Below are 26067 nucleotides of genomic sequence, written 5' to 3' on the forward strand. Positions count from 1 at the left end.
CGGTGCTGGGCTGCATCCAGTGTCCCCCCCCCAACCTTCGCATCAAATCAAGCGTCACGATGCCGCTCGGGCACTGGGTCTCGGGCTTGGTTGTGGTCTTGGTATCCCTATCGCCTTCATAAAGGAAATTTCCGGTCTTCTGGTCCCGGCCATTCGCCAGCCTTTGCCCAGACGCCCAGTCGTTTTTGGTTTTTTCTTGTCCCTCCACGCTCTCTCTGCCTTGGTGTTGCTGGTCCTGCGCTGGGCTGAGAAACCTTGGAGCTCTCTCTTTCCCCGTCTCTCTACTTCTCTCTCTCTCTCTCTTTCTCCCGCCCTTTCTTTTCTTGGGACACCTTTCCTCCTACTTACTCCTCCATAACTCCCCGGTCTTTTCACCTCGTCTGACCGCAACCCTCTCACCTTTTTTTTACTCTCTATCTTGGTATTCTCCTTCTTGAGCGTTTCCTTTTCTGGCGGAGTCGGTCAACATTATCGGAGATCATCCGGATAAACCATCGATTGCCTCTTCTGGTAAGCCCGGAACCTCTCTCTCACTTCCACCTTCATAGTCTACCTTCTCTCTCGATAGTTACACGGACCAACTCTTTTTCCTTTTTTTTCTCCCTTCTGCTACCATCCCTTTTCCTTTTTTTTCCCCGGAACTTATCTCACGTCCAGCGCTCACCTAGGCATCTCCTTCCCCCCCTTGCAGAACGCACCCGCGACGCCCTTGGAACGACCGCGCCGCCTGCCCCCTCCCTATCCTCCTCCGACCTCGCCTATTCTCCGCGGCGTCCGTCGCCTTCAGCTCGGTCCGCGTTTCCTGACCCCCCGAGGTATGCGGGAACCCGGCGCGTTGGTCAACTTTTGAGGTGGATCTCCCTTGCTTGATTGCGCATTGGTCCGATCGGTGGAGGTATACCCGGGATTTACGGTGCCTGGTGCAAGGCTATATCGGGGTGAAGATCACGGGCTGCGCGGGGAGGAATTAAATCAAGCCATCCCGCAGCTCGAGCAAGCGCCCGCCGCACGACCGCTGTAGTAGTTCCCGGACCCTCCGTCCGCCCGTCGCAACCATGGCGTGGGATCATTTGGACATCGACAAGCCGCATCTGGCTTACATGATTCTGGGTGGCTTTACCAGTCTGTTCATGCTGTGCTCTTTGTTCGTCAAGGAGAAGCTCTACATTGGTGAAGCCACCGTTGCTACCCTTTGCGGTATCATTTTCGGGCCTCATGCGGCCAACCTGTTTAATCCCAACTCGTGGGGCAATGTCGACAAGATCACCCTCGAGTGCTCTCGCATCGTCTTGGTCGTCCAGTGTTTTGCCGTCGGCGTCGAGTTGCCCAAAGCGTACATGGAACGTCACTGGAAATCCGTCTTTCTGCTGCTGGTGCCCGTCATGACCTGGGGCTGGCTGGTGACCAGTCTCTTTATCTGGTGGATGGTGCCTCCCCTCTCTTGGCTGGAGAGTCTCGTGTGCGCCGCGTGCGTCACCGCCACGGACCCCGTCTTGGCCTCGTCCGTCGTAGGTAAAGGTAAATTCGCGCGACGGGTTCCCAAGCACTTGAGAGACTTGTTGTCTGCCGAGTCGGGCTGCAACGATGGCATGGCCTTCCCCTTCATTTACCTGGGATTCTACATCTGGCGCTACCGCCCCAATGCCGGGGAGGTGTCGCTCAACTGGTTCTGCATTACCATCCTCTACGAGTGCGTCTTCGGCGCAATCTTTGGCTTCGTCATCGGCTACCTCGCGCGTCATTCGATCAAATTCGCCGAGCGCAAGGGCTTGATTGACCGTGAGAGTTTCTTGGTCTTCTACTTCGTGCTGGCCGTTTTCTGCGCCGGCTCAGGCAGTCTGCTGGGCATGGACGACCTTCTGATAGGCTTCTCGGCCGGCGTCGGCTTCAGTAACGATGGTTGGTTTACAGAGAAAACAGAAGAATCGCACGTGTCTAACGTCATCGATCTCCTGCTCAACTTGGCCTACTTTGTCTATTTCGGAGCCATCGTCCCCTGGGAGGACTACAACAACCCGGACATCGGCCTTGTGCCCTGGCGGCTTGTAGTCATTGCCATCCTTGTCATCTTCTTCCGCCGCATCCCGATCATGTTGATGTTGAAACCTATCATCCCGGATGTGAAAACGTGGCGCGAGGCCCTGTTTGCCGGCCACTTCGGCCCCATTGGTGTCGGCGCAATCTTCGCTTCTATCCTGGCCCGGGCTGAGCTAGAATCAGACAGCACCGAGCCCTGGTCCGAGTCGGACTTACCGGGTCCGGGCAGTCATAATTACTATATCATCCAGCTGATTTGGCCCGTCACCACCTTCATGGTCATCTCCTCGATCCTGGTCCATGGTTCGTCCATTGCCGTGTTTACGCTAGGAAAGCGCATCAACACCTTGACCATCACGCTGTCCTACACCACCGCCAACGAGGAGGGTCCTTCCTGGATGAACCGCTTGCCTCGCGTGCAATCTCTTGCTAAAGGTTCCATGTCGTTCCGGAAACCGGATGAGGACGAATCTTCGAATGAACCGGAATATCCTCCAGGGACGCTGCCCCCCATTGGTGTACCAGGCAACTTCCTGCGTCGGGTTCGCGACGAAGATACCGAGTCAACGGGTGGTAGATCTGCGCGGAGGCGCCGCAGACGTCGCAGACGCACCGACGGCGCCGGTGGCCCGATCAGTCAGTCAGCTATTGCCCCTCAACGCCCACTGGAGACGGAGTCGGATGAGCAAAAGGAAAAGAGCGATGAATCCAGGGAGCGCGACAAGATCGAACGCGAGGCTTCCCCGCCCTCCAAGGAAGCCGATAAGTTTGGACGCGAGCCTGCGCTCGAAGTTTATCTGGAAGGTCACAACATGGTCATGGAAGATGAAGAAGGCAACGTTCTCAAGGTTGAGGATATCAGTCATATGTCCACCGAGGAGCAACAGCGTCATATGGAAGAACAACGCCAGAAGTTGCAGCAACAATCGGATGAATACGCCAAATCGCGCAGCCAGCCTCATGGCAAGACTGAAGGAGAGGAGATTGAGCAGGCCATTGGCGAAAAGACCGGACACCCGCTGGACAAGGCTCGCAAGCGTTTTGGCCAGTGGATTGGGCTTGGGAAGGGTCGTGCCGACGACCAAGAGGCCAAGGAGGCCAAACAGACTGATGAGAAGAAGAAGGCTGAGGAAGCATCGAGAAAGCCAGCCAAGGCCAAAGGTCGCTCCGCTCACGCCTACCAGTTCGGCAACACCATCATCGTGGAGGACGAAGATGGAGAAGTTATCAAGAAGTATTCCATTCCTTCCGGGGATAAACCTGAGACGGATGCTCCTGTTCGTCGCGGACTGACAAGAATGGGCACGTGGTTCGGCATGGAAGAGGAGGGCGAGTCATCCCAGGCCGCCCGCAAGGCTGCTCAAGACGACTGGCTGGCGGATGATGGTCTGCGTTTCACCCTGGCTGATGACAATGATGTCGGCAAGAGAGGCGTCGAGCACAAGGGTCGCCGCATGACCAAGCATGAATTTGCTCAACAGATCCGTAACCTTGGTCCCAAAGCACGTCGTGATGTGGTCGAAGAGACCGACGCCCCCGAACGGGTAAAGAAGGTGGCTCGCGAGGAGGCTCAGAAGGCTGAATCGCAAGAGCGCCGCCGATCAGACCCCGGAGTGGCTTCGCGGCCTGCCCCTGCCCCCGTCGCAGAGGATGACGAATCCGGCACCGGAAGCGAATTCACGGACGACGAATCGGACGTGGAAGTGCCCGGCGACATTGCCGCTTCGTTGGCACGGTTCACACGTGGCACAGCAGCCGAAGAGCGTCGCAGTTCCCACCTCAGTCCTACATCCACGTCTCCGAAATCGCGTCCCCGGTCACGACGGGATTCCGATGATGATGGCACGGAACGTATTCCGCCCGCCCAACTTCGCGAAGCGGCCGGACTCACTCGTCCTCCCCAGCAAGCGGACTTGGATGACACAGGTGAAACGCCAGCGGAACGCCGTCGTCGTCTGGCTGCACTTGGTGAAATCAATGACTCGGAGGATTCTGACGATCCGGATGCTCTTCTAGAAGACACGGATGATGAGGGCAATGATACTGAGGCGAAGGTCTCCTTTGCCGACGGCACGAAGCCCCCAACCAGCAGACAACAGTCGGGAGAAACCTCCAGTGAGGGACAAGAGAATAATTCTCCATACAACCGACACAGTCGCAGTCAGAGCCGACGGAGCATCTCCTGGGGCGGCGAGAAGGGCCGTGAAAATTAAGACAAAATCGCAAAATATGCAGCGAACACAGAGTGAGGGGAAAAGTGAACTTTGGGCAGTGAAGCTGAAAGGTAATCCTTTCAAAGGAGAAATAATATAAGAGCCCAAGGAGAGGGGGGAGGGGGGAAATAAAAGGGGAGGGCGGTGAAACCAACGCAACCTTGCGGTGTAGAAAGCTCTTCTTTTCTACTGAGCCAAGAATCAGCAGGTCCTTCCTAGAGCTCGGTTATGGGTTTGCTTGTTCTTGAGCATCTGGAGTTCGTTTTGCATGCATGGCTGGATGCGATCATGTATAGAGCGCGCTTTCACTTTTTTGTGTAACTACTTTTACCCTTTTACTTGCATTTGTTTGTCCCACCGCCTGCTGGTGCCCCGCGCTGTGCAACCCGGCCAGCTCAGCCCAGCTGCCTCTTGTTGTTGTGTACTGTGGATCAGTACTATTGCTACTGTTATTGACTGATAGAATGATGGATGGGATGGATTGGCTGACATGTGGTGCCTACGCCTAGCACCATGATTTTGTAATGGGTACGAAGTACATATAAGTACATATATGATATAGTATATTATTTTCTTCAGAGTTTCCACTCTGCTCTTTCTCCATTCTCATCCTGGTCATTCTACTTAGTGATAGCAACTTTGGTGCAGCAGTGAGATAGTAGAGCCACAACTTGGTACTATCAAATCCTGACTTCGGTAGTAACGCCACAGCAATAAAATATGCTTTTCTCGGCCCCTTAACTACTAGCAGGATAGTAATGATAACAAGCACCCCAGACTTGTGGAAACCCATCATTCAGTTACTATTAGTTTTACTACTAACGATACATTGCAGTACTACTAGTAATAGTACCAGCTAAGTAGTAATTGCACCCAATCAAGCAAGAACCATACCATGTTAGCATATCATATCTACTTAGTAAATAAGTACTAATATATTTATCCCACATGCTCACTCAAGCCATTAATGGATGTGCTATGCCCGCAGGCGTACCTCGGGAAAGAAGAATGCCAGGATCATAGTTGCTACAAAGTAGAGTAATTCATAAATAGTTATAGTAGTAGAAATAAGTAGAGAGCATCCTTCCTGGGAGGTCTAAGCCATTATTCTCGCTTCGAAACGCAGAGTGAATGAGTCAGTCGTAAACACAATAGACGAGTGTGATATGATTTTAGTTGGATTTGTGGGAATATATATAAGTATTATTAGATGGTGTTATGATACTAGTACTAGGTTATTTATTTGTGAGGGGGTGGTGAGGAGTATTAAGATCATGATATCTTCGGAGCATTAGTAAGTAGATATTTCTGGTCTATAATTAGGCCATACCTCGTAATAGTAATATGTCGGAGAGTAAGGAGGGAACTTCATTTGGGGTGTGGGACAAGGTATTTAGTATACGAACAGAATACTATGTAGTGCACGAATTGAGGATATCATGTCGTGACTCTAATTAGATGGGCAACTATGCTAGGGTGAACGTAAGCCGTCTATCTATACTATGCCTATATTTCTCAAAACATGCGTGGAGAATATATGAAGTGGACATAGGTAAGTGCAAGTTCACTATGAATGCTGCATGGACCCGGAAGCAGACAAGTTGGAAGTAAATGTAGACAGAAGTTTATTCAGAGAAATTAAGATGGTAAGTAGTATGTGTTGAACTCAGACATAAGGTAGCCGGTAAGTAGAAAGAGATAATAGTGCAGAGAGAAACCCAACAAATGCCACGCTGATTTATGAGCTTTTCCTATTCCGGGATCCCCAACACCGTAACACCGCTGATATGATGATGATGATGATATGAATTGAGACAACGACAGAAGCCCGCACAAATGGTCTGAGAGAAGATCGAGAAGAATGAGAGGAATGAAACGACCCCATGTCAGGGTCCGGGGGGTATCTCAAGCAACAATTAAACGTGATGATGCTTCCATCGAGAATGATGCTGCAGTGTGCTGCTCACAGCACGCCGCCGGGCAGATTAATTTGTGCCTGTCGTCCCTCAAAGCCAGCACTATTCGGTGCAGATCCTCCCCCGGAATACATGCCGCTATCGATGGGATGGACCTGCTTTCGTAGCATGAACATGGGCTTGCGTCTTTCCTTTTCGAGCTGTTTGAACAGGATGAGTGGTCGTTCCTCGAGCCCAAGACATCGTTCTTGGTCACCATATACAATGTATAGTGCATATTGTTTCCAATCGGCGTTGATGTTATACTTCTTGAGCGCAGCCGGAAGAACCTTGTGGCATGGATCGTCCATCGACACGCGGAAGGACTTGAAGATTTCCACGCTCGGTGGATCCTGAGTCGCCCTTGAGTCTGAACGAGTGGGAATGTCGGGGCGTGTAGATTGTGTTGGTGTAGGGTTCAGACGTTCTGGCCGCGACTGTGACGCCGTAGCATCGTCGTGGTGGTTATGCGAGACGTGGTTTATGCTGCTAGAACTCGGTTGGGTATATGCCCGGGAGGCTAGGGTCTGTGGAGCGTATTGATTGCCTGGAGAGGTCGGGGACGGAATGCCTGGAGATAATTGCGACTTGCCATTCAGCATAGTCAAGTGGGAGGAATTTGCCGTGGACGGATCTAGCCCATCACTGTACATGCGGCCCTCGTGGATCGACGGGGGAATGTGGGTAGGGGAGTTGGTCTTGGGAGTAGTGCCTCCATTGTGGCCACGTTTGGAGAACGTCCGAGATAGAATACTACCAGAACGATCCAGGAGCGTGATTCCGGACGGAGATGTGAGCGTTGGCCCATCATGGTATCCCTCCGAGCCGGATCCTGGCACAGAGGAAGGCGGGGGCAACGGCTGTGACTTGTCTTTCGCCATCTTGAACACGGGAAGAAGCTCTTCGCGCAGTCGACGATATTCCTCTGCAATCCGTCGCATCTCTGACTCCATAGACATAATACGGTCATCGCGTACGCGGATGGACCGAATCAACCGGGAAATATCGTCCTGAGTGGCGGTTTCGTTCATACTTTGGTCCGCGGCTGTCGATGTAAGACACATTAGCAAGTCGATTTACAGGTAGCACCTGCATAGTAGAAATTCAGTGGACATACACAGTGGAATGTAATGATCTGCGTCAATCGGAATATCTTGCTTGACCTTCGTTTCGTATACACTCTTCAAGATAGTCAATCGATGTCCCACACTCGCGATCCCCATCTCCTTAAGTTCATCATGTTTCAGGGCGATGAGCGCTTCGCCAACGATTTCGTTTTCTGTTGTAATACAAACACCACGCAGTCAGTGATCCGAAAGCCTTAGCGCCTTTGTTTTGATACCTTGGGGACTTACCTAGAAAAGCGGCGCAGTATTGACGAAGACCAAGGGCGGCAACGAAGTTGGCGCATTCCTCAGCGGTCCATTCGGTGATGATTGTCCGAGGCGATCGGGGATTGTCGTCGACATTGGCCAAAGTCGTGGGGGTATGCTCTGCTGACGGGAATTCTGATTCGGAAGGGGAGGCCTCGGAGTCGGTGGCCAGATGAGGGGACGTGATCACGCTGCGCTCGTACTCGTCGTCCGCATCCGAGTCGGCATGATAGGAGGTATGGAGAGACATGACGAATGAATTCATTCAATAACCGGTGACGACGCCCGGAGACACGTAGAGGAGGGGGCTGGGGAGGACGTCGGACCGGCTAGCAGACTCAGCGAAGCGCCAGCCTCTAGACCCGAGATAGATCGCCAAAGATTGAGTACAAAGAATAGAGCCGGTCGCACAGAAGGCGTTGGAGTTGTCAATCACGGACTAACCGACCCGGATGATGAGTGTTGGGAGCCAAACTTCGTCGAGCAGGCGTGCCACATGAACGGGAGGGACGGCAAGCGGGTGAATTATAAGGACACTGACAGTGAAGTTGGACCGAAGCTGCGAAGCGCGGAGTTTCTGATGAAGGAGACTCAGGAGGAAGAAGCTAATTAAGAGATAGTGGAGGGTGAAAGAGCTAGTAAAGAGGAAGAAGGCGAGGTGACGAAGTAGAAGAGACGAGGAAGCATGGAAAGAGGCCGTGATGGAAGAGGAGCGGAGGGGGATCCTGAGGCCAACAAGGCATGCAGCGACAGCGAGAGCGGGGAAGCTCGGCCAAGTTCTGGGGGTCCAACCGGATGATGAGAAGTGCGAAAGGGAGAAGACCCTCGTTGATGATAGTTGGTTGGTCGACGAAGAAGAGACCAAGGGCCACGAGGAAGGGAGACTGGGTGAACTGGGATGTTCGAGCAAGCAGATGAGAGGCAGCGATGGACGGGGAAGAAGCAGCAGCAGCAGCAGCAACAGAACAAGAAGCTGGTTGGGCGCGGAGTCCAACGAACCGCCGAACGGGAAAACCAAGAGGCGCTTCTAAAGTTGGATCGCCACACGTGATGCCGGTCTGGACTCCCGCAAGTCACTTTCCTTGTGGATAGTAAGTAGTTTCTAAAGTATACAGACAGCTCAGTCATCTGTTTTTATGATCTTCCCAGTGGAATAGTCAATATCCCCCGTCTGCCTATATGATGGGGATCTATGGGATCTACGGTATCTACTGTCGGCCGTTTATCGGCTCAGTCCGACCCCCTCTCTAGTACTTGCTCCGTTAATGGATCCCTCATCCTTGCTTCGTTCCCAGCCAGACTCTGGGCAAAACCTCTCAGTGACGCATCTTGCAGACAACGGGTGGGATACTCCAACGAAAAAACCAGGGTTAAAGCAAAAAAAGGAGAGCCATCGCCGGATCCAAGCGCCAACACTTCTCCAAGTAGAAAATCGAAAATTGAGAAGAGGAGACGAATGGTGGACGGGGCCCATCCCCTGGCTGAAGTTCCGTGCGATTATGAGGACACTAACGAAGCGCCCATCCTAGTCACCAGCACTATTATCACACAAATGCTACTAGTTTCGATCGGGGTTCATGCAAACCAGAAGCATCGCTCGGCAGGCTTAACGGCCAGTGGACGGAGGGGGGTTGGTTATTCCCACTATTATTCAAGCCAGGCGCTGTCAAAATTCAATAGTGCCGGAGCCTCGACGTATTCGGATGCTCTCTGGGTCCGAATCCTCCGCTGTCATCGTGCCATTCGTTCCCCATCTCGACGCTGAACTGTCGATGATTGTCCATGCAAGGACATCCTTGGCTCCATCAGAAAATCTCTTTTCCACTCGTCTCCATCATCTTCCTCCCCTTGCCCCTTTTTTCTAGCATTTTTTTTTTTACCCCCAATCCACTTGAGCTTGGATGGCCGCGGTTCTATATTTAACTTTCCTCGGATACTATCGCCGAAGGGCTTTGTCTCCGTGTGCCTGACTCTCCGTAGAAAGTCTATTTGCACCATCGATATCCCCACCTAGCTAGTAGTAGATGATAGAGCTTACGTATATTCAACGAGGGTCCTACGTAGGAAGCATAGGAGTCAATGGCACTTAGTCCTGCGCTGCAGAAAACGGCCGGGTCTCTAGTCTTGACCACCGAATTACATCCGTTGCATCTAGGAATATTTCAAGCGAACGGGTTTACTGTGGAGCAACCTGGGCAACACAGCACGCCTGTGTTCTACTATTGAGCCGCCGCTATTGAGGCGGTATAACACACATATAGTCTACCATTTCAATACTCACCATCTCTCAGGAGCTTTGCTATCGGCCACGCCGATCACATCAACCGGGGTCAAAAATATCCGATCCATAGTAAGAGCATATTTTCGCACGCATGAAAAATAAAGCAGTGTCTCCTTCAATCAGCACCGTGCTATATTCCTTACCCCCTCACCGTGCGCTGTCGACATGAATCAAGGAAGCAAGCGCCCGGATCTGGTCCTTCCTGCATGTACACACACGCTGCATGTGGACTACGGAAGGACGGACGATAACTGCCTTACCGAGTACATCTTATCAGCATCCCTCCCTTGCAAAGCTAAGAACCAGCCATCCCGCGAGTGTCTTTTTTCCAATCCGGTTGTGACACCCTCAATCCCTGGCAACGCAGCAAACCTTACACGAACATGTGGGTGTGCCAGCCATCTGGAACAGCGTTGATTCCTCCTTGTTGTTTACTTGCAGCATGGGAGGTGATTATTGGCACCTCGAGGCCCAGTGGAGCCCATGTATGTCTACGTAAGTATGGTATAGTATGTATATGTATACCCATACCCACCCCGGCGCAATGATTGCATTATGGTCAGTCCATTCGATGCGCCAACCGCCGTTGGATGCTATTTATATCGGACATACCCTGGAAAATCCTTGTTCAGAATATGCCCCGCGTTCTCTCGCGCGCGCCTATTTACGCCTATAGCCAACGCCAACCGGAGGAGCTGCAATGCTGTGTGACGCGATGCGATGCCGGGCGGCTAACCTTCCGTAATATTGTAGGGTGCGGTGGCATAGACCAAGGACGGATACTCAGCAGGCGGTTGGTATGACATAGCCAAAGTCAACAGGCATTAACTAATAAATGGGGTAGCGCCAGCTGATGGCTGGAAAAAAATAAATAAATAAAGCGCTGCGGCCTAGCTAGGGAGTTTTATAGAGATGCATCTTCAATCATAGATTATATAGATGTTACGTCGACTGCCTGGATAGAATTACCAAGTCTGGCGCCTCTCATTTGTTATGAGCGCATAGTATGTCCCTCAAGCGTATGTGAGATTTGACATTTCGAGTATCAGGTGTCTCACAGTAGATCATATTAATTACATTAGAGTACATTGTAGAAAGGATATCGTAGAATCAATGTTTGATGGAGGGCAGAAAGGCGGATATCGTCCGCCACGGTAAACGAAGTCGTGGAACGATGACAATGGCAAGAATAACTGCTGTTGCTACCGGACTTGCTAAGCGCAGGAAATGCCTCCAATTCATCTTTTCCTTATCCGCGTCTCTAGAAGCCTTTGAGGCTGCTGACCCTTGATCAAAATTGTCCAAGGCGTGACAAACTTCCTGCATGGTGACAAATCCGTTCCTAATCCAGCATCTCCTGATGACATCTCCCAGGAACAAATTGTCCGTAACTGGGAGTTTATCAGCGGTTGGCCACGTCTTGAACGTCTTAGACCCTGGATCATCATCCAGGTCGGTCTCGATGTCGGGTATGACGTAGAATTCAAACTGATTTCCGGAGATTATCTCGTACATCATCGAGCCAAAGCGCGCAATGTCGGACTTGACTGAAACGAAGTCTTCGGATATGAAGTCGGCCATATCTTTATCATTGGCGACAATGATTGATTCGGTGAAATCGCACATCTGAAGAGACAGATCCTCCTCAAGTAGGAAATTCCGTGTCGCGATATCGGATACTAACACCCGCCGATCGTGTGTTCGACGGATGATATGTGCAGCTTCCTGGAGCCATTTTAATCGTCGATTGTTGTCCACGCCATCACGATGAGTGCGCAGATAGCGGCTGAGTGGACCCTGGCGTAGATATGGCATCCGAATTTCGGTATCCGAGACCTGGTAGGGCCTTATTACGCCCGGAATATTCCCCAGGTGGCAATACACATGCCCTTCATGTTTTAATGATTCTTTGTTAAGCTCAGTCGTTTGCTCATAGCTGATTATTGTCATCTCAGACGCGTTGTCGGGCACAGTCCATATGTTAGCCGTTTTCACTGCAATGTCTCCGAAGCGCATCACGCGTCCAACTCGGCCCAGTCCGATGAGCTCGGGGCCATCATCGTCGCTCATAATTGATAAACTCAGCGAAATTGATTCACCACTGGGTGCTGTCTAGTCTTTCATCGCAAGGGTTCTGGATATAAGACCCCTGAGCTCCCAGCCGTCATGTGCTGCAGGTGAGGCAAGAGCTTAGTCACCAGGGAGCTTGTCTGCCTCTATGCGGCAACTACATCTAGATATGATTTAGAGGACAGAAGGTTGCAATAACTTGCTATGCCAAAGAAAACACTGCTTTTCCAACTCAATAGTCCTATGAGTGAATCTCTACGCCCACTCACGTTCTTATCTGACTGGAGGTCAAGTCCGCAATGTATCGTGCTGTGCCACCAAAACACCATCATGAAATAGTATACAATGCGCACTGGACACTGGCGCAACGCAGTGACCCCGCTCAGCTGAGGCCCCCCTCCCCGCGGCGCTTACAGTCTTATCCTTTGCTCAGGTCGCATTTGGAAGGAGAAACCGGCAGAAATCATCAATCTTTAAGAGCAACTATATAGGCACGGTGTGCTGGCGCGTTTTCCCTACTCCGACCCGCTACGTTAAGTGCGCTCACACCGTCAATATGCCAATAACAGAGGAGGTTATACCCTGCGGAAAGGCAGATTGTCCAGGAATAGAGAACTCCTCCCAGGGTAGATGGACTGATCGGATCAATAAATGTCCAAATTGTGTGGCTGAGGAGCGACAAGGAGTCCCTGCGGTTATGAAGACAGGCTGGTCTGTTTACTCTCTTCTAATCACGAGTACTATGAAATCTAACTCATAGATCGGCAGGTGACACACCAAAGACGTGCTTCCAGTCTGGAAGCTGAAGTGGTGGAACGATACGTCATCATCTTTCGCAGTGTAATATTCAGTTGGCGGGCCACCTCCTGCTGTCGTGATGTAAGGCCATCTTGGTTAGGAGTTCATGGATGGTTCAATTTCTCTTTGTGGATCAAATAGGAAAATGTAGGGTTCGAGTAGTGTGTATGCAGGTTAGCATGATCTGAAAGTATTGCCACTCAGTTTATTGTGATAAAGGGTAAAGATCTCAAGTAGTTAGAGTTCAACTTGCATGGTAATATTGTTCGTGTGTAACCAACTTCATAGATTGCGGATTGTGGACATCAACAGCTTAGCGCAATAGATACTACAAACTGAAGCTTCTATTGAGGTGACAAACTTAGTGGCACACAGGAAAGTAGTATGCCACATACCACCTGCTTCGTCTTGTACACTTCCTTTGGTTATAGGGATAATTTACTGGTGGGACAACAATCCAATGAAACATATCTTTATAACCCATACTCACCTACTATGATAAGAGCCAATGACGGGCTTTCCCATATGAGGCACTATATCGGATGCGGCAACTCATCTTATCGGCGGTTCCTGCGCTGACCTCCGACCACCGCAAGGCTCGCCTTTCCCCGGACTAGGATTATTCTCGCCCCCAAGTTCTCCTCAACCCCCTCCCTTCTTTTCTGCTTTTCACCTACTCCGACGCTCCCTATCACATCGTGAACCAGACAGGTAAGGTGCAGACAAGAAAATTACTCCCCCTTTAGAACCATCAAAGCTACTCCAGTCCGCGCAATCTTTTCCAGAACCGTACCCGCTAACCGATCGCGATCGCAGATATTGTATCTCGTTCCACGAGCAAGTCGCACGCCACCGTCGACTTGGGTGTATATATATACTTTGATACCTATTGCGCTAGCTCAGGCAATCCTACGTCCCCGTCCGGACCTCTCCCAACCGCCTATACAACGCAAGCGCTACACCACCCCCATCCCACTTCGCGCCGCGCCCACCTATCGTCATCTCGACTCAACCACTACAGCACCTCAACCAACCCCAATCCTCCAAACCAACAATGCCCTCCTCCTCGCCCAACCAACCCGCCTCAACCTCCCCATCTTCATCCGACCTCGAATCCGACCTCCTACAACACCTAACCAGCACTCCGGCGCTCGAAGACCTGCACGCCACGCTCCTCAGCTCCCTCCAGCGCCTCGGGTGGACAGAACGCATCCGCAAACTGGCCCAAGAACTCCTCCGCGGCGGGCGATGCGAGCGGTTCGACGAGGTGTTCGAGGCGGTAGTAGCGTCCGCGGAGGGGAGGAAGCATCCGGTCTTAGTGGAGGCCAATAAAGCGAAACAAAGCAATGGGAATAGTGGCGAAGAGGACGGCAGCGGCATTGGGGATCTGGAATCGTTTGATGTGAGGATTCCGTCGTCGGTGGTGGAGCAGGGGGTTAGGGCGTTGAAGGAGGTGTTAAGAGAGGTGGTGGTGGCGGAGGATGGGGGGGATATCCTGGGGGATCTTGAGAATGGGCATAAGGAGGAGGGTGGGAGTGGTGGGGGAGGGAAAGGGTCGAAGAATAGTAAGGATGGAGGAGGGGATACGGCGAGTCCGATGAAGAAGGTGAAGAAGGAGTCGAAGACGGGGAGTAAGCTCAAATAATATGTGGTGTCTGTTGTTATACTGTGTGGTTGTTTGTTGGGGTTGGTTTGTTTTGTGGCGTGTTGGTATGGTGTTTGGTCCTTGTCAGGCAGTTTTCCTGGCTATATTCCCTGGCTTATTGCTTTACGGCGTTACTTTATGGTTTACTACGGATGGCGTTGCAATATCCTGATACCAGCATGGGCATACATACATGCCTCGTTATTTTGTACAACAGTGGGGGTGTCTACCAAGACGTGCAATTCATTTACTCTTTAAGCTTATATTATGGCACTCAGTATGCGAGACAGATATTCGCAATCTTAGAACGTGAAAGGAAAAGGGAAAAAAAGGAAAAGAAACGGTAACCCAATACGAATTCGAACCGGGGCTATATCCCGGCCTCAAAACCCGCTGTTTCTAAGTAGTAGTAGTGCAGATGGATAACTAACTTGGAAACATGCAACCAGTCTAGTCATAGAGGCTGTCGTCATTGCCGGCTTCACCGAACGTGTTGTTGTCCGTCACCTCACCCGCCGACGGGAAGCGGAAGAAGCTGCTGCCGCCCGAGTTCTTCAAGCTCTGAGCAAACGCCTCGTACCGGCGAATCTCCACGTCGCTGACGGAGCGTCTGGCCGACTTCATCGCCTCCTCGAAGTGTGCCCGGGTAAGCTCCGGCACCGGGTCCTCCTCCTCAACCTCCTCGTCCTCCATCTTGACATCCTCGCCCTGAGCCTCACGCTGCTTCTGGCGTTCGATGTCAGCGCCGATGGACTGCTTGATGGCAAGCTTGACAGCACGCTGAGTGACGAAGCCGAGATCAGCACCGGAGAATCCGTGGGTCTTGCTGGCAATGAAGGAAAGGTCGATATCGCCAGCAATAGGGGTCTTGCGGAGCTGGGCTTTGAGAATGCTCTCACGAGAGGCCTGGTCCGGCAGAGGAACGTAGACCAGGGTGTCAAGACGACCAGGACGGACCAGAGCGGCATCGAGCTGCTCGGGTCTGTTCGTGGCACCGATGACGAAGACGTTCTTCTTGGAGGTCATACCGTCCATCTCTGTTTGGAAGTTAGTAACTACTCATGTATCATACAGGCAACAAACTTACCGGTCAGGAGCTGGTTGACAACACGGTCAGAGGCACCGCCGGCATCACCGACAGAGCCACCACGAGACTTGGCGATGGAATCCAACTCATCCAGGAAGACAACGCAAGGAGCAGCGGCGCGAGCCTTGTCGAAGATATCACGGATGTTGCTCTCGGACTCACCGAACCACATGCTCAGCAGCTCAGGACCCTTGACCGAGATGAAGTTGGCAGCACATTCGTTGGCCACGGCCTTGGCAAGCATGGTTTTACCAGTACCGGGAGGACCATAGAACAAAACACCGCGGGAAGGCGAAAGACCAAACTTCTGGAACTTCTCGGGGTGGTCGACAGGGTACTGGACGCTCTCGATGAGCTCGCGCTTGACCTCCTCCAGACCACCAATGTCCTCCCAACGGACGTTGGGCACCTCGACAACGGCAACCTCGCGCAGAGCGGAGGGGTTGGAGACACCAAGGGCGTAACGGAAGTTCTCCATGGTAACACCCAGGGAGTCGAGGACCTCAGCGTCAATGGTGTCCTCGTCAAGGTCAATCAGATCCATCTTCTCACGGATCTGCTGCATGGCGGCCTCGGAGCACAGAGAGGCAAGATCAGAACCGACGTAACCGTGGGTCTCGGCGGCAATGGTCTCCAAGTCGACATCATCACCCAGCTTCATGTTCTTGGTGTGGATCGAGAGGATCTCCAGACGGCCAGTGGGGTCGGGGATACCGATGTCGACCTCACGATCGAAACGACCGAAACGGCGGAGGGCGGGGTCGATGGTGTTGGGGCGGTTGGTGGCGGCCATGACAACAACGTTGGAGCGGGCCTTCATACCGTCCATCAGGGTCAGAAGCTGAGAGACGACACGGCGCTCGACTTCACCGTTGGTCTTCTCACGCTTGGGGGCAATGGAATCGATCTCATCAATGAAGATGATAGCAGGGGAGTTCTTCTCGGCTTCCTCGAAGGCCTTGCGCAGGTTGGACTCGGATTCACCAGCCATCTTGGACATGATCTCAGGACCGTTGATCAAGAAGAAGAAAGCGCCGGTCTCGTTGGCCACAGCACGAGCCATCAGAGTCTTACCGGTACCCGGAGGACCGTACATGAGGATACCACGGGGAGGCTTGATACCGATGGACTTGAAGAGCTGGGGGTGGCGAAGGGGCAGCTCGACCAATTCACGGATCTGTGCCATCTGCTTCCTGCAGCCACCGATGTCGTCGTAACCGACCTCGTTGAGGTTGCCCTCCTCATCCTCGCGCTGGATCGGCTCACCCTCGCAGTGGATGATGGTATCTTGAGCCACAATACCATACTCTGGGGGATCCACCTCAACAACCTTAAATTCCACTTGTCTCATACCACCTCTTACTGTGAACAGGTCTCCCTGTCTCACGGGTCTGTAGGCTTCGCGGAAGTAGGGGGCGAGGTAGACATCGAAGAGGGAGCCAGTCAGGCCCTCAACGGTGTCGGCGATGGGGAGAACAGCAATACGCTTGGCCTGTAGGTGATAACAAGCGAGGTTAGTAAGAAGTCGCCTGGATAACGCTGGAGAGTAGTCGAACTCACGTATTTGATGTCGGGGCAAGGGTGAACGGTGATGATATCGCCGTGCTTGACACGGAGGTTGTGTCTCACAACACGGTTGATGCGAGCGCTTCCATCATCAAGATCATCATCGGCCAAAACAATCAAAACGGTGTCCTTGCGCTTCTTGCCCTTGACGAGGACGGTGTCACCCCGGAACAGCTGGAGGGTGTCCATTGTGTTGTTGGAGAGAGCGATAACGGAGTTGTCATCGTTGACGGCATCAGTGACACTAGTACCCAGATAGTCAGTACCCAACCAGTATCCCCGCACCAAGGCCAGAACTAGCTTACATGAGGGAGTTAGGCTTCTTCTTCTTCTTCAAGATAGCCGTCGAGGTGTCGAGTTCCTATTTCGCGGTGGTTGTCAGTATTCGCCATCAAGGTCCCTTCCCGTTGTGCAGGCAAAAGTCTTTACCTCTTTCTTGTCGGCGCCGGAGGCGTCACTGTGCGATGAGGTTAGCTTCTTGGAACGATGGAGAAGTGGATGCCAGAGGAAGTTCCATCACATACTGGAGGTTCACCCTCTTCTTGTCGTGGGTGTGATCGGGTTCTGCGCTCATCTTGAGGGAGATTTGGATAAGGCGCGTAAAGCAACGTAGACACTTGGGTACGTATCAAGGACTGTCGCTGTACCGGATTTGGTGAAGCTCGGCAACAGGGACAAAGAGGAAAATGAAGGGGAATGAAAAAACGAAACAGAGATACAAAGCCCACCAGACCGAAAGAGATGCCGGAGGGAGGGGAGTAAATTGGAAGGATGAGATGGGATGGCAGAGGGGGAGGGAGTTGGAAGTGAGATCGGAGGATGGCAGAGAGAGAGCTCCAGTTAAGAGGTGACGATAGTGCCAGGCCCTACCGGGGCTTGATGACTTAAGCTGTTGCAGATTCACGAGCCACCAAACCCGGTTGCCGCCACCGCCTGGGGAGGAGAGAGAAGCGTATGGAAGCCGGTAGTATCCACTCTTGATCGTCCCCCAACTGAAACTACCACTAACTACTACAGCTAACTAGTATTTATCTGGGGTCGTTGGTGTTGCTACTCCATCGTTGCTTTATAAGCCGCAATTCTTTGCACAAAATGAGTCACTGTCACTGTGCCCCCCTCACTCTGCTGTGACTGTCGGGGATATGCGTGTGCATTGCACCGCCCGGTAACACTATACCTGTACCTTGTGCCTGAGGCAGCCGTCCTCCCTGCATGCATACGCAGAGTGCTTCTATGACAGCCACCAGGGCATGGCATCAGTCAGCCTGGTTTGGCCCAGGCTGGCTCCGGTGCTACATCACCATGCGCAAGGCACTGTCAGGACAATAGCCTTATGGTGGACGACGACTGCCTTGCCGGCAACCTGCTGCCTATGAACGGGACTTCCCTATTCGGCAGACAAGGGTATACATGTACCATCGAACTGACCACAGCCGTATGAACCTGCATCTCACCCGGTTGGCGAGAGACCACCAGAATTCTGCTATTATATACGGTACTATGTGCACACAGGGCTATGTCTTTAACGCCAGGGCAACAGCTCGGTGAGTCCTGATTACTCGACGAGTAAATGGGTATTCACATTCACAGCAACAGCCTGTCGAACATGGCCATCAGTATATAGAATTTGTTAACCGCCTTATATAGCTACATTCTCATCACTTATCCATTCTCATTCTTTTTGGGCCAATTCCCCTCATGAGTGATCGTTCATCACAGTGAGACATTTCCCGCAACACGAGACTCTCTCTCTATCAGGGGGTCATTGATACTACTATAGATCGTTTGCTTGCCTCAACTCTCCAGCTTGACCCTCGCCTATATCTTTAAGTCATGGACAATAAGGCACATTACCCCTCAGATTTCCTGGAAGCACGAAGCAACACCCTAACAGACGACGAGGTAAACCACCTGGTCGAGAAGCCGGGATGCGCAGCCCGCTTCGTCTACGGAGTCCTCATGCTCCCCACAGTGCTTAAGTACTTCCTGGACGTGCCCCAGACAACGGACATCGCCAGACGCATGATGAGCGCAACCGTGTACGGCTTCAAGCTCTACCAATTCGGCCCTGACAGCACACCCGTCATGCTGCCCTCATCGGATCCACAGCACCGAGTCGAAGGGATGCTTATACTTGGACTGAATGAAGAGCAGCGCAACAAAGTCTACGAATACGAGAGCGGGCTTATGAGGCTGGTAGATGTGCAGGCGTATATCACCCAGCTTGACTCATTCGAGGGTTATGAAATTCGCAGTGTGAGGATTGTTGATGCGGGAGCGTTCGTCTGGAACCAGGAGAAGGCGGACGAGGCGATGAATGAGCTTTCGTCGACAGATCAGGGTATGTATACCTGGCCAATAGATGGACTTGTTTGTAGCCAGTTATATCGGAATATGTGTGCGGCTCAGCGCGCGTCAACGATGGATCTGGCGAGGACGTCGGCATCGGGTGTTTAGGGGTATGTCTTGCTTTGCTGGGGAGCATTGGGTCAAAGGAGTAGACGTTCTAGGCTTGTTTATCGGGCGTTTGGTTAGTTGGTTGGGTCTAGACTGTCTATTTGTACGACCACTATGGTTTGCTTCGGGTGTTGGCTTGGTTAATATTTGGATATGTGTTACATGGATAGATGAGACCTTCCCTAGCACAGCAAGCTAGTAGAACCATCCGCCTTCTCCATCACAATCTATATCTATAGTATGGCATCCAAGTAAGTAACCATATGCTTAATCGCTCAACAAAATATGAAGAAACCCACATCTATCTGCGATCCCTCCCTACGACAACCCCGTAGCCACCCAAGTATCCCAAACGTCCCAAGCCCCCGCCATAAAACTAACCAACCCGGTCAAATGCTCCGGGAACCCAATCCCCTTCTCAAAGCACCAGTGAAGACACAAGGGTGCCCAACAGACATTATTAACGAGACTCTTCCTCCACGCGCGAATCTCCTTCCTCAGCGCCTCCCTCTTCTCCTCCTTCCCAACACCCTCAACCCCGGCTTCCTCTTTCATCTTCCTCCTCCTAAGCACCGTCCCCCTCCAGAGCACAAAAAACTGAAAGAAAATATGTCCGAACCACGCCCTCGTACTCCAAATATACCACTTATCGATGCCGCCCCAGCGATCAACAAACTTCTTCGACACGATCCCCTTCTGCGCAAGATACCCCACGTTCTCGAGCGCCTGGTAGATGACATTGACGAAGACCTGCAGGAGAGTCAAGATGTAGAGGGGTTTGTCCGCGGGCGGGTGTTTCAGCGTCTGCGAACCCCATGTCCAGAGGGGGAAAAGGCCGAGAAGGCGCAGGGTGAAGCGGGTTTCGGACATGAGGGAGGAGAGGGCGAGGAGGCGCGATGATGATGAGGATGATGAGGATGGGGTGGGTTTAGGGCTTGGTGATGTGGACTTGTTTCGTAGACGGGCGAGCAGGCTGAGACGCGCTTGGAAGGCGATCCATGGTGCGGAGGAGAGGATGTGGTGTAGGGTGTGTGCGAGGTAGCCTGTTACTGCGAGAACTCGTTCCTGGCCGGCGGCTGTGGATATGAGTCTGTTTGGTGGTGGGGGTGTCGGAGTTAGTGGGATGTATGTGCATGGCTCTCGGGATTGGAGTGGTAGTTGGGTTATGGAGGGTAGGAGAATGTTGCGAGGAGGAAGCGGCGCCCACCTATCGAACCGGTCGACTGTACGGTCTGTTGACTTGAGAGCTGCCAGCAGCTGGCGGCGTCGAGCGCCGGTTATTGACGATACCGGCGGTGATGTTGAGTCACCCGCAGGACTGTTCACCGGGTTCCCCTCACTGTGTTTTTCATGGTTCGGGACGTGTGCAGCAGCAGCGGGTGTAGGGGAGGGTTCAGGGTCGGCCATGGTCGTTTTCTCGGTGGTATTATGTCGACATTGCTGGATGATATTGCGGACACCGGGGAGTTCGGGGACTTTATCATGGGGAAAGAGAGCGAGCGTGATCGTCATTCAAGCATCTGACCAGCAGCTGCGCTTGGCGCGGTGCCGAGGTTCGGAATTGGCTCGGAATGGGTCCTTGGTGGATGGACCTGCCGCGGTTGGGGATGCCGACGGTGGGTTCTACAGATTAGATGGTGATTAGATACTAGACTGCTTCTTATGCTTAATTACCAACACTTAGATAATGACAAACTGGAGAGTTTCATTTCCATGACTTTTATGATATGAGTGATTAGAACTGAGAATTTGCTGTGATCATTGACCTGTCGGCATATTCTGATCAGGCATATTAGAGATTACATGAAAAGGAAATTTTCATACCCCCACATTATGGCAATGTAGTGTCGTAGGAACTAAGATTCCGTGCGCATCCCGCGAAGATCGGAGCCATTCGTAATAGCAACTTGATTGCCGTCACCACCAGCTGAATACCCTTCTGGCTGTATGCCAATAATATTTCGTTGCTTTTTGGGCGCTCGTATTCTTTGTCGATCGTTACTTAGGAACAGTGTTCTCTGTCCTCCTCTGCACGGGATGCGAGATCGAGGAGACAACCACCCGACTCATCGTCCTCGTCGTCCTCGTCGTAATCATCATCTTCTTCATGATCTCCTCCAGACCAATAATCTTGCTCGTATTCTTCATTCACGGTTGCCGGCACTCTAACGATCGTACGCGGGCGACCAACACTGAGATTCGGGCGGCGAGGATGTTTGTTAATACTGTGCCACGCGCCTTGGGCACTCACTGACTGCGGTGAGATAGTAGGGGTCCGTCGAGACGTTCCAGACGGCCCTGCTCGCGACGACCCTGCCTGCGATGGCCTTGCTTGCGAGTTCCTAGTGTCTGAGTTTGTGGAGCGTGAGGTAGAAGAACTGGCACCTGCCATGAGCCACTCGGGAATTTCAAGATGAGGAGGCGGAGGGGGCGCGGTGAGTGGTGCAGCAGACGGCTGAGTAGATGGAGCAGCGAATGATTCGATAGGCCGAGCAAGACTTGATGCGGTAGGAGGAGCGCTGGTAAAACACCCAGCAACGGACCCAGCAATCTGGGCAGTAAGTGCCGGAAGAACAGTGGTGGTCGGTTTGGTAGGTTTAGACGAACCGGAACTCTTGGATGCTTTATCCACAAGCTTCTTCAACAGGGCCGATGGTGTTTTACTGTCCTCAGTGAGCGATGTGCTTGGTTCAGCTCCGGGACGTGATGGTGAGAAACGTCGGAGTCCCAAGTTCCTGACAATGTTTGCATCGGAGATACTGCGGTCACGCAAATCCCACTGACTGGGAGCTTTGACAGTCGTGTCTCTGCATACCTCGTCAATGCTGAGCCAGGCTCTTTCTTGGAGATAAGGTGCACAGTTATGGCATGCGCGATGGCTGCAAGGAGGATAGACTGACGATTGGATCAGGGGGCGGTCTTCGGCAAACTGGTCTGAACCTGCATGAGAGACGTCTTCAACAAAATCCACGTGAGGATTTTCGTCGTCATCGTCATCCCCTATGCCATAGATGACTTCTGTTACAGGGAAAGCAACAAGGTGTTCGGTGTGTTCCGCGGCAACTGTCTGCAGGACTCTGGTTTTCTGCCACATTAGAATATTCTTCTGTATTCCTGTGTAATGACCAGCCTTGATAGCGTCGGATATCCAAGGACTGAGAACCGGGGCCTGGCCTGGACCCATGCGGTAAGAGAAGCCGGTGATGTCTACACCACAGCGATAGAACCAGCCGAACGCCGGAACCAGACCGCAGGACTCGCATGTCTCGTGCTTGTCAAGTGCATACTCGCGGACAACGACATCGTGTTTGCAATAGGGGTCACCGCAAGTTCTAGGTTGGTCATCATTCCACCCCGAAAACGGAGGGAAGAGACGGGGTCTGCCGTCCTCTCGACGAGCCACAAGGTTGAAAAACGGATCAACAACCGGTTCGAAAGTAGGATGCTTATCCCATCTCACGGAGGAAGACACGCTATTGGGGGGTGGAAGGAAGACTAGCTGAGAGGGTGGTGAGTCTGACCTTTCGGATGGGCTTCCACGTCCCTCGTCCACAGGAGTATCAGAAGGCATGGTCCTTAAGTAGATGAGATGTCCAGGTCTATCACAACGATGGAAATGAAGACCCCAAGGATGAATTCCGATGATGGAGAGGCTTCCTGTGAGGAAAGGAAACACGGTTGAGTGTTTGTTGAGACATTGTGATAGACGTGGACGTGTCAGTCCTCTTCACCACTGACCGGGTCCATGGTCTCGGCATTCAAACGCTTCAAACGAGCATTCATAATGAAGTGCTTGCCAGCACTGTAACTGGAGCATCGTGAACGCCAGATTGACATGCACATAGCCTATAGATTGGGAGTGCAGTAATGGCAAGGCCTAGGGCCGTGATGAAGCATTCATTTCTACAAGGGCAGCATTATATGAGCAACACTTTTCTACCTGTGCAGTTGTTAGTGGATAGGAAATGTGCATAGCAGATATAGAATCAGAAAAATACCCAGGATGAGTGATACTCTGGATACAAGCTCCGTTATTTTCTGTTCCAGGCTGCACTCGGCGTGCACCTTTTGGGCTGGTCCCTTTCCTCTTTAGGAAATAGGCCATCTTGAAATACCGGGTTTGTGAGATAAGCCTGGAAAAGGATCATAATGAGCCTAGTACCATATATATAATCCCAATACAGATGATGCCTGCAAAGTGCAGAAATTAATGACAGATATTGCGAGGCATCGGGAGGTGGACATGGGACAATTAAGATTAATGCTTGCCCGCATGTCGGAGGTGACCGAAAGGCGGGCAGCCCGAGGCACGGGTATTAAAGCGGCGAGGTTCGCCATTTGCCGATGGAATGACCGACAGTGAAATTATTATTGTTTTTATTATTGACTGCACTCCCTGGTCCTCCACATTCCCAACAGCTCAGTAGCCAGTCACTGCTTCTATCTACTCACTAACTAGTCTTAATTGACTTGACTGGCTGTGTTCGGTGAAGTTGGAACTACTCACTACTAGACTACTAGTACTACTGTCAGCTTAGGGCAGCTGTTGGTCCCTCCCATTGAATTGATCCGTGGATTGACTTGACTGGGTCTCACGGTTTCTTATCCGCGTTGACCTTCCCCATACTGTTTTGCTGCATCTCATTCAACTCGCCCAGGAACTCTTCCGACCTCGGTAAGCTTTGGCTCATCTTCCCGAACAAACCAGCCTCCTCCTTTGCTTCCTTTCCCTTGACTCGTTCCCGTTCGTTCCTTAGCCTCGTTAAGTTCAGTTAGCTGTTTTGGCTGGCGGGTGCTGTTGCTGCCCATCAACAAATCATCCACCAGCCAACAATCATCCTCCCTCTCTCCCCCCCCCTGGTCCTCCTTTTCCCTTCCGTTCTATGCGGGACAGCGCATCTTCCGTCGCCAACCCCATGTTTTCCACCTAATCTCAAATCTCACCTCTGTTCTGTCTGTTGTCTGTCTGTCCTACCTTCTTTCCCCAACCCACTCCAATCCTTTCCCTCTCGTTCTCCATCTCCACCAAATCTCCATTGTGGTTCCCACCCCACTCCTTGTTTGGCTTGGCTGACCGTGTCCCGTAATATCCGTAGCTGCCGTCTTCCTGACTTTATCGTCTTCTGGCTCCCGTCCTTCTAATTGACCATATCGCGCGCGCTTAATCTTTCTTCTCTTTCCTCACTTTCAGCCTCACCCACACCATCACACACACCCACCATATCAGCAAAAATGTCTGCCAAGTTCCAGGATGAGGCCGTCACCTCGATACGGGAGGACACAAAGGAATTGGTGCACAAGGTTGGAAACCGGTTGACTGGCGATGGCTATCTCGCTGTAGGTTTTGCGCCTGTGTAATCACACCCCGAATGCGTGTTTTGCAGTCCACTGATTGAGACAATGCGCGTCCGTTATAGCTCTACCTCCGCCAACTGCAGTCCAACCCCCTGCGCACTAAGATGTTGACCTCCGGTGTCCTGTCCAGTCTGCAAGAAATCCTGGCCTCGTGGATCGCCCATGATGTCAGCAAGCACGGTCACTACTTCAGCGCCCGCGTCCCCAAAATGGCCCTCTACGGAATGTTCATCAGCGCCCCGCTGGGCCACTTCCTCATTGGAATTCTGCAGCGGGTCTTCGCTGGCCGGACTAGCATCAAGGCCAAGATCCTGCAGATTCTCGCCAGCAACTTGTTGGTATGTTCGATCTGACACTCCCTTCTGACGTGCGGCTGGAATGCTGACGCGACGCAGGTCTCCCCCATCCAAAACGCCGTGTACCTGTGCTGCATGGCCGTTATCGCGGGCGCGCGCACCTTCCACCAGGTCCGCGCTACCGTGCGGGCCGGTTTCATGCCCGTTATGAAGGTCAGCTGGGTCACCTCGCCCATCGCGCTGGCCTTTGCTCAGAAGTTCCTCCCCGAGCACACCTGGGTGCCTTTCTTCAACATTGTCGGGTTCGTCATTGGTACCTACGTCAACACGCACACCAAGAAGAAGCGTCTTGAGGCTCTCCGCAAGGTAAATCAACTACGTGACGATCCCGCCGACGCGACCAGTCGCTAACCTAGCACGACAGCGCTACGACCAACGCCGTGGACCCGGTAGCGAGTACGACAAGGGCGACTACCGGTAAACGATGTAAATATACTGTACCTAGCTTATGACTACCGACTGGTTAGTGTGGACTTCCCGATATGGTCGGTTAGAGCAGTGTGTTCGATCGGGTATGTCCTCCCGAAACCGAGGAACTGCCGGATCGAACGGCTGCCTCAGCCCAGCCACCTTATCGGAATGTCCACACCTCTCCTGTCATCCATTTCATTACCCCCATGACATCCTAATCTGACCCGGGTATACCTCTCATAATAGAGCTCTGGCGTCGAGATGAAGATATGTTTGCCCTGCCCCTGTTATGATGAATATGTTTTCGATTTCTATTCTCTTCTCCTTGGCGACACCACCATGCTGCATACCTCTTCTGTCTATCACTGTCGCCATAGTTTTCATACCTATAACAAAATACCAAGATTTAAAGATTTCCTACACCATCTCTTACCACCACCATACCAGTAATAGTAATATTATA

The 26067-nt window shown here is 52.1% G+C and overlaps 11 protein-coding genes across 11 annotated transcripts; 6 read left to right on the forward strand and 5 right to left on the reverse strand.

The window, feature by feature from the left end:
* Positions 1–641: 641 nt before the first annotated feature.
* BDQ94DRAFT_178050 (Na+/H+ antiporter Nha1) lies at positions 642–4364 on the forward strand. Its single transcript, XM_026773048.1, has one exon. It carries the CDS (start codon positions 1056–1058, stop codon positions 4248–4250), a length of 3195 nt encoding a protein of 1064 aa, XP_026627045.1. The 5' UTR covers positions 642–1055; the 3' UTR covers positions 4251–4364.
* Positions 4365–4378: 14 nt separating this feature from the next.
* Positions 4379–4831, forward strand: BDQ94DRAFT_141912 (uncharacterized protein). Its single transcript, XM_026765922.1, has one exon. The coding sequence runs from the start codon at positions 4519–4521 to the stop codon at positions 4708–4710; it is 192 nt and encodes a 63-aa protein (XP_026627046.1). The 5' UTR covers positions 4379–4518; the 3' UTR covers positions 4711–4831.
* A 1382-nt stretch (positions 4832–6213) lies between these two features.
* Positions 6214–7828, reverse strand: BDQ94DRAFT_169564 (adaptor protein STE50; the record flags this gene model as incomplete). The annotated part of the gene is made up of 3 exons (XM_026771322.1): positions 6214–7250; positions 7323–7484; positions 7561–7828. 3 exons carry the CDS (start codon positions 7826–7828, stop codon positions 6214–6216), a joined length of 1467 nt encoding a protein of 488 aa, XP_026627047.1.
* Positions 7829–10833: 3005 nt separating this feature from the next.
* On the reverse strand, positions 10834–11978 carry BDQ94DRAFT_141916 (kinase-like domain-containing protein). Its single transcript, XM_026765923.1, has one exon. The coding sequence runs from the start codon at positions 11927–11929 to the stop codon at positions 10970–10972; it is 960 nt and encodes a 319-aa protein (XP_026627048.1). The 5' UTR covers positions 11930–11978; the 3' UTR covers positions 10834–10969.
* A 1803-nt stretch (positions 11979–13781) lies between these two features.
* BDQ94DRAFT_169566 (uncharacterized protein) lies at positions 13782–14372 on the forward strand (the record flags this gene model as incomplete). Its single annotated transcript, XM_026771323.1, has 1 exon — positions 13782–14372. The coding sequence occupies one exon, from the start codon at positions 13782–13784 to the stop codon at positions 14370–14372; it is 591 nt and encodes a 196-aa protein (XP_026627049.1).
* On the forward strand, positions 14256–14616 carry BDQ94DRAFT_141919 (uncharacterized protein). Its single transcript, XM_026765924.1, has one exon. The coding sequence runs from the start codon at positions 14374–14376 to the stop codon at positions 14542–14544; it is 171 nt and encodes a 56-aa protein (XP_026627050.1). The 5' UTR covers positions 14256–14373; the 3' UTR covers positions 14545–14616.
* cdc48 (AAA family ATPase CDC48) lies at positions 14617–17844 on the reverse strand (the record flags this gene model as incomplete). The annotated part of the gene is made up of 6 exons (XM_026765925.1): positions 17550–17844; positions 17455–17482; positions 17331–17386; positions 17020–17269; positions 15460–16951; positions 14617–15409 (listed from the first exon to the last, which is right to left on the reverse strand). Coding segments are annotated over exons 1-6 (2459 nt in total), but the record flags the coding sequence as incomplete, so codon positions are not given.
* Positions 17845–18570: 726 nt separating this feature from the next.
* Positions 18571–19676, forward strand: BDQ94DRAFT_22166 (uncharacterized protein). The gene has a single exon (XM_026775257.1). The coding sequence runs from the start codon at positions 18859–18861 to the stop codon at positions 19480–19482; it is 624 nt and encodes a 207-aa protein (XP_026627052.1). The 5' UTR covers positions 18571–18858; the 3' UTR covers positions 19483–19676.
* Positions 19100–20938, reverse strand: BDQ94DRAFT_141923 (uncharacterized protein). Its single transcript, XM_026765926.1, has 2 exons — positions 20690–20938; positions 19100–20572 (listed from the first exon to the last, which is right to left on the reverse strand). Exons 1-2 carry the CDS (start codon positions 20887–20889, stop codon positions 19801–19803), a joined length of 972 nt encoding a protein of 323 aa, XP_026627053.1. The 5' UTR covers positions 20890–20938; the 3' UTR covers positions 19100–19800.
* Positions 20939–21177: 239 nt separating this feature from the next.
* On the reverse strand, positions 21178–23820 carry BDQ94DRAFT_178052 (uncharacterized protein; the record flags this gene model as incomplete). The annotated part of the gene is made up of 4 exons (XM_026773049.1): positions 21178–23139; positions 23214–23284; positions 23481–23615; positions 23726–23820. 4 exons carry the CDS (start codon positions 23818–23820, stop codon positions 21485–21487), a joined length of 1956 nt encoding a protein of 651 aa, XP_026627054.1. The 3' UTR covers positions 21178–21484.
* A 683-nt stretch (positions 23821–24503) lies between these two features.
* Positions 24504–25754, forward strand: BDQ94DRAFT_22201 (Mpv17/PMP22 family protein). Its single transcript, XM_026775258.1, has 4 exons — positions 24504–24819; positions 24900–25175; positions 25233–25499; positions 25558–25754. Exons 1-4 carry the CDS (start codon positions 24715–24717, stop codon positions 25612–25614), a joined length of 705 nt encoding a protein of 234 aa, XP_026627055.1. The 5' UTR covers positions 24504–24714; the 3' UTR covers positions 25615–25754.
* Positions 25755–26067: the final 313 nt, after the last annotated feature.

This window comes from Aspergillus welwitschiae, assembly GCF_003344945.1.
Source record: "Aspergillus welwitschiae strain CBS 139.54b unplaced genomic scaffold BDQ94scaffold_13, whole genome shotgun sequence".
NCBI classification, from domain to species: Eukaryota; Fungi; Ascomycota; class Eurotiomycetes; order Eurotiales; family Aspergillaceae; genus Aspergillus; species Aspergillus welwitschiae.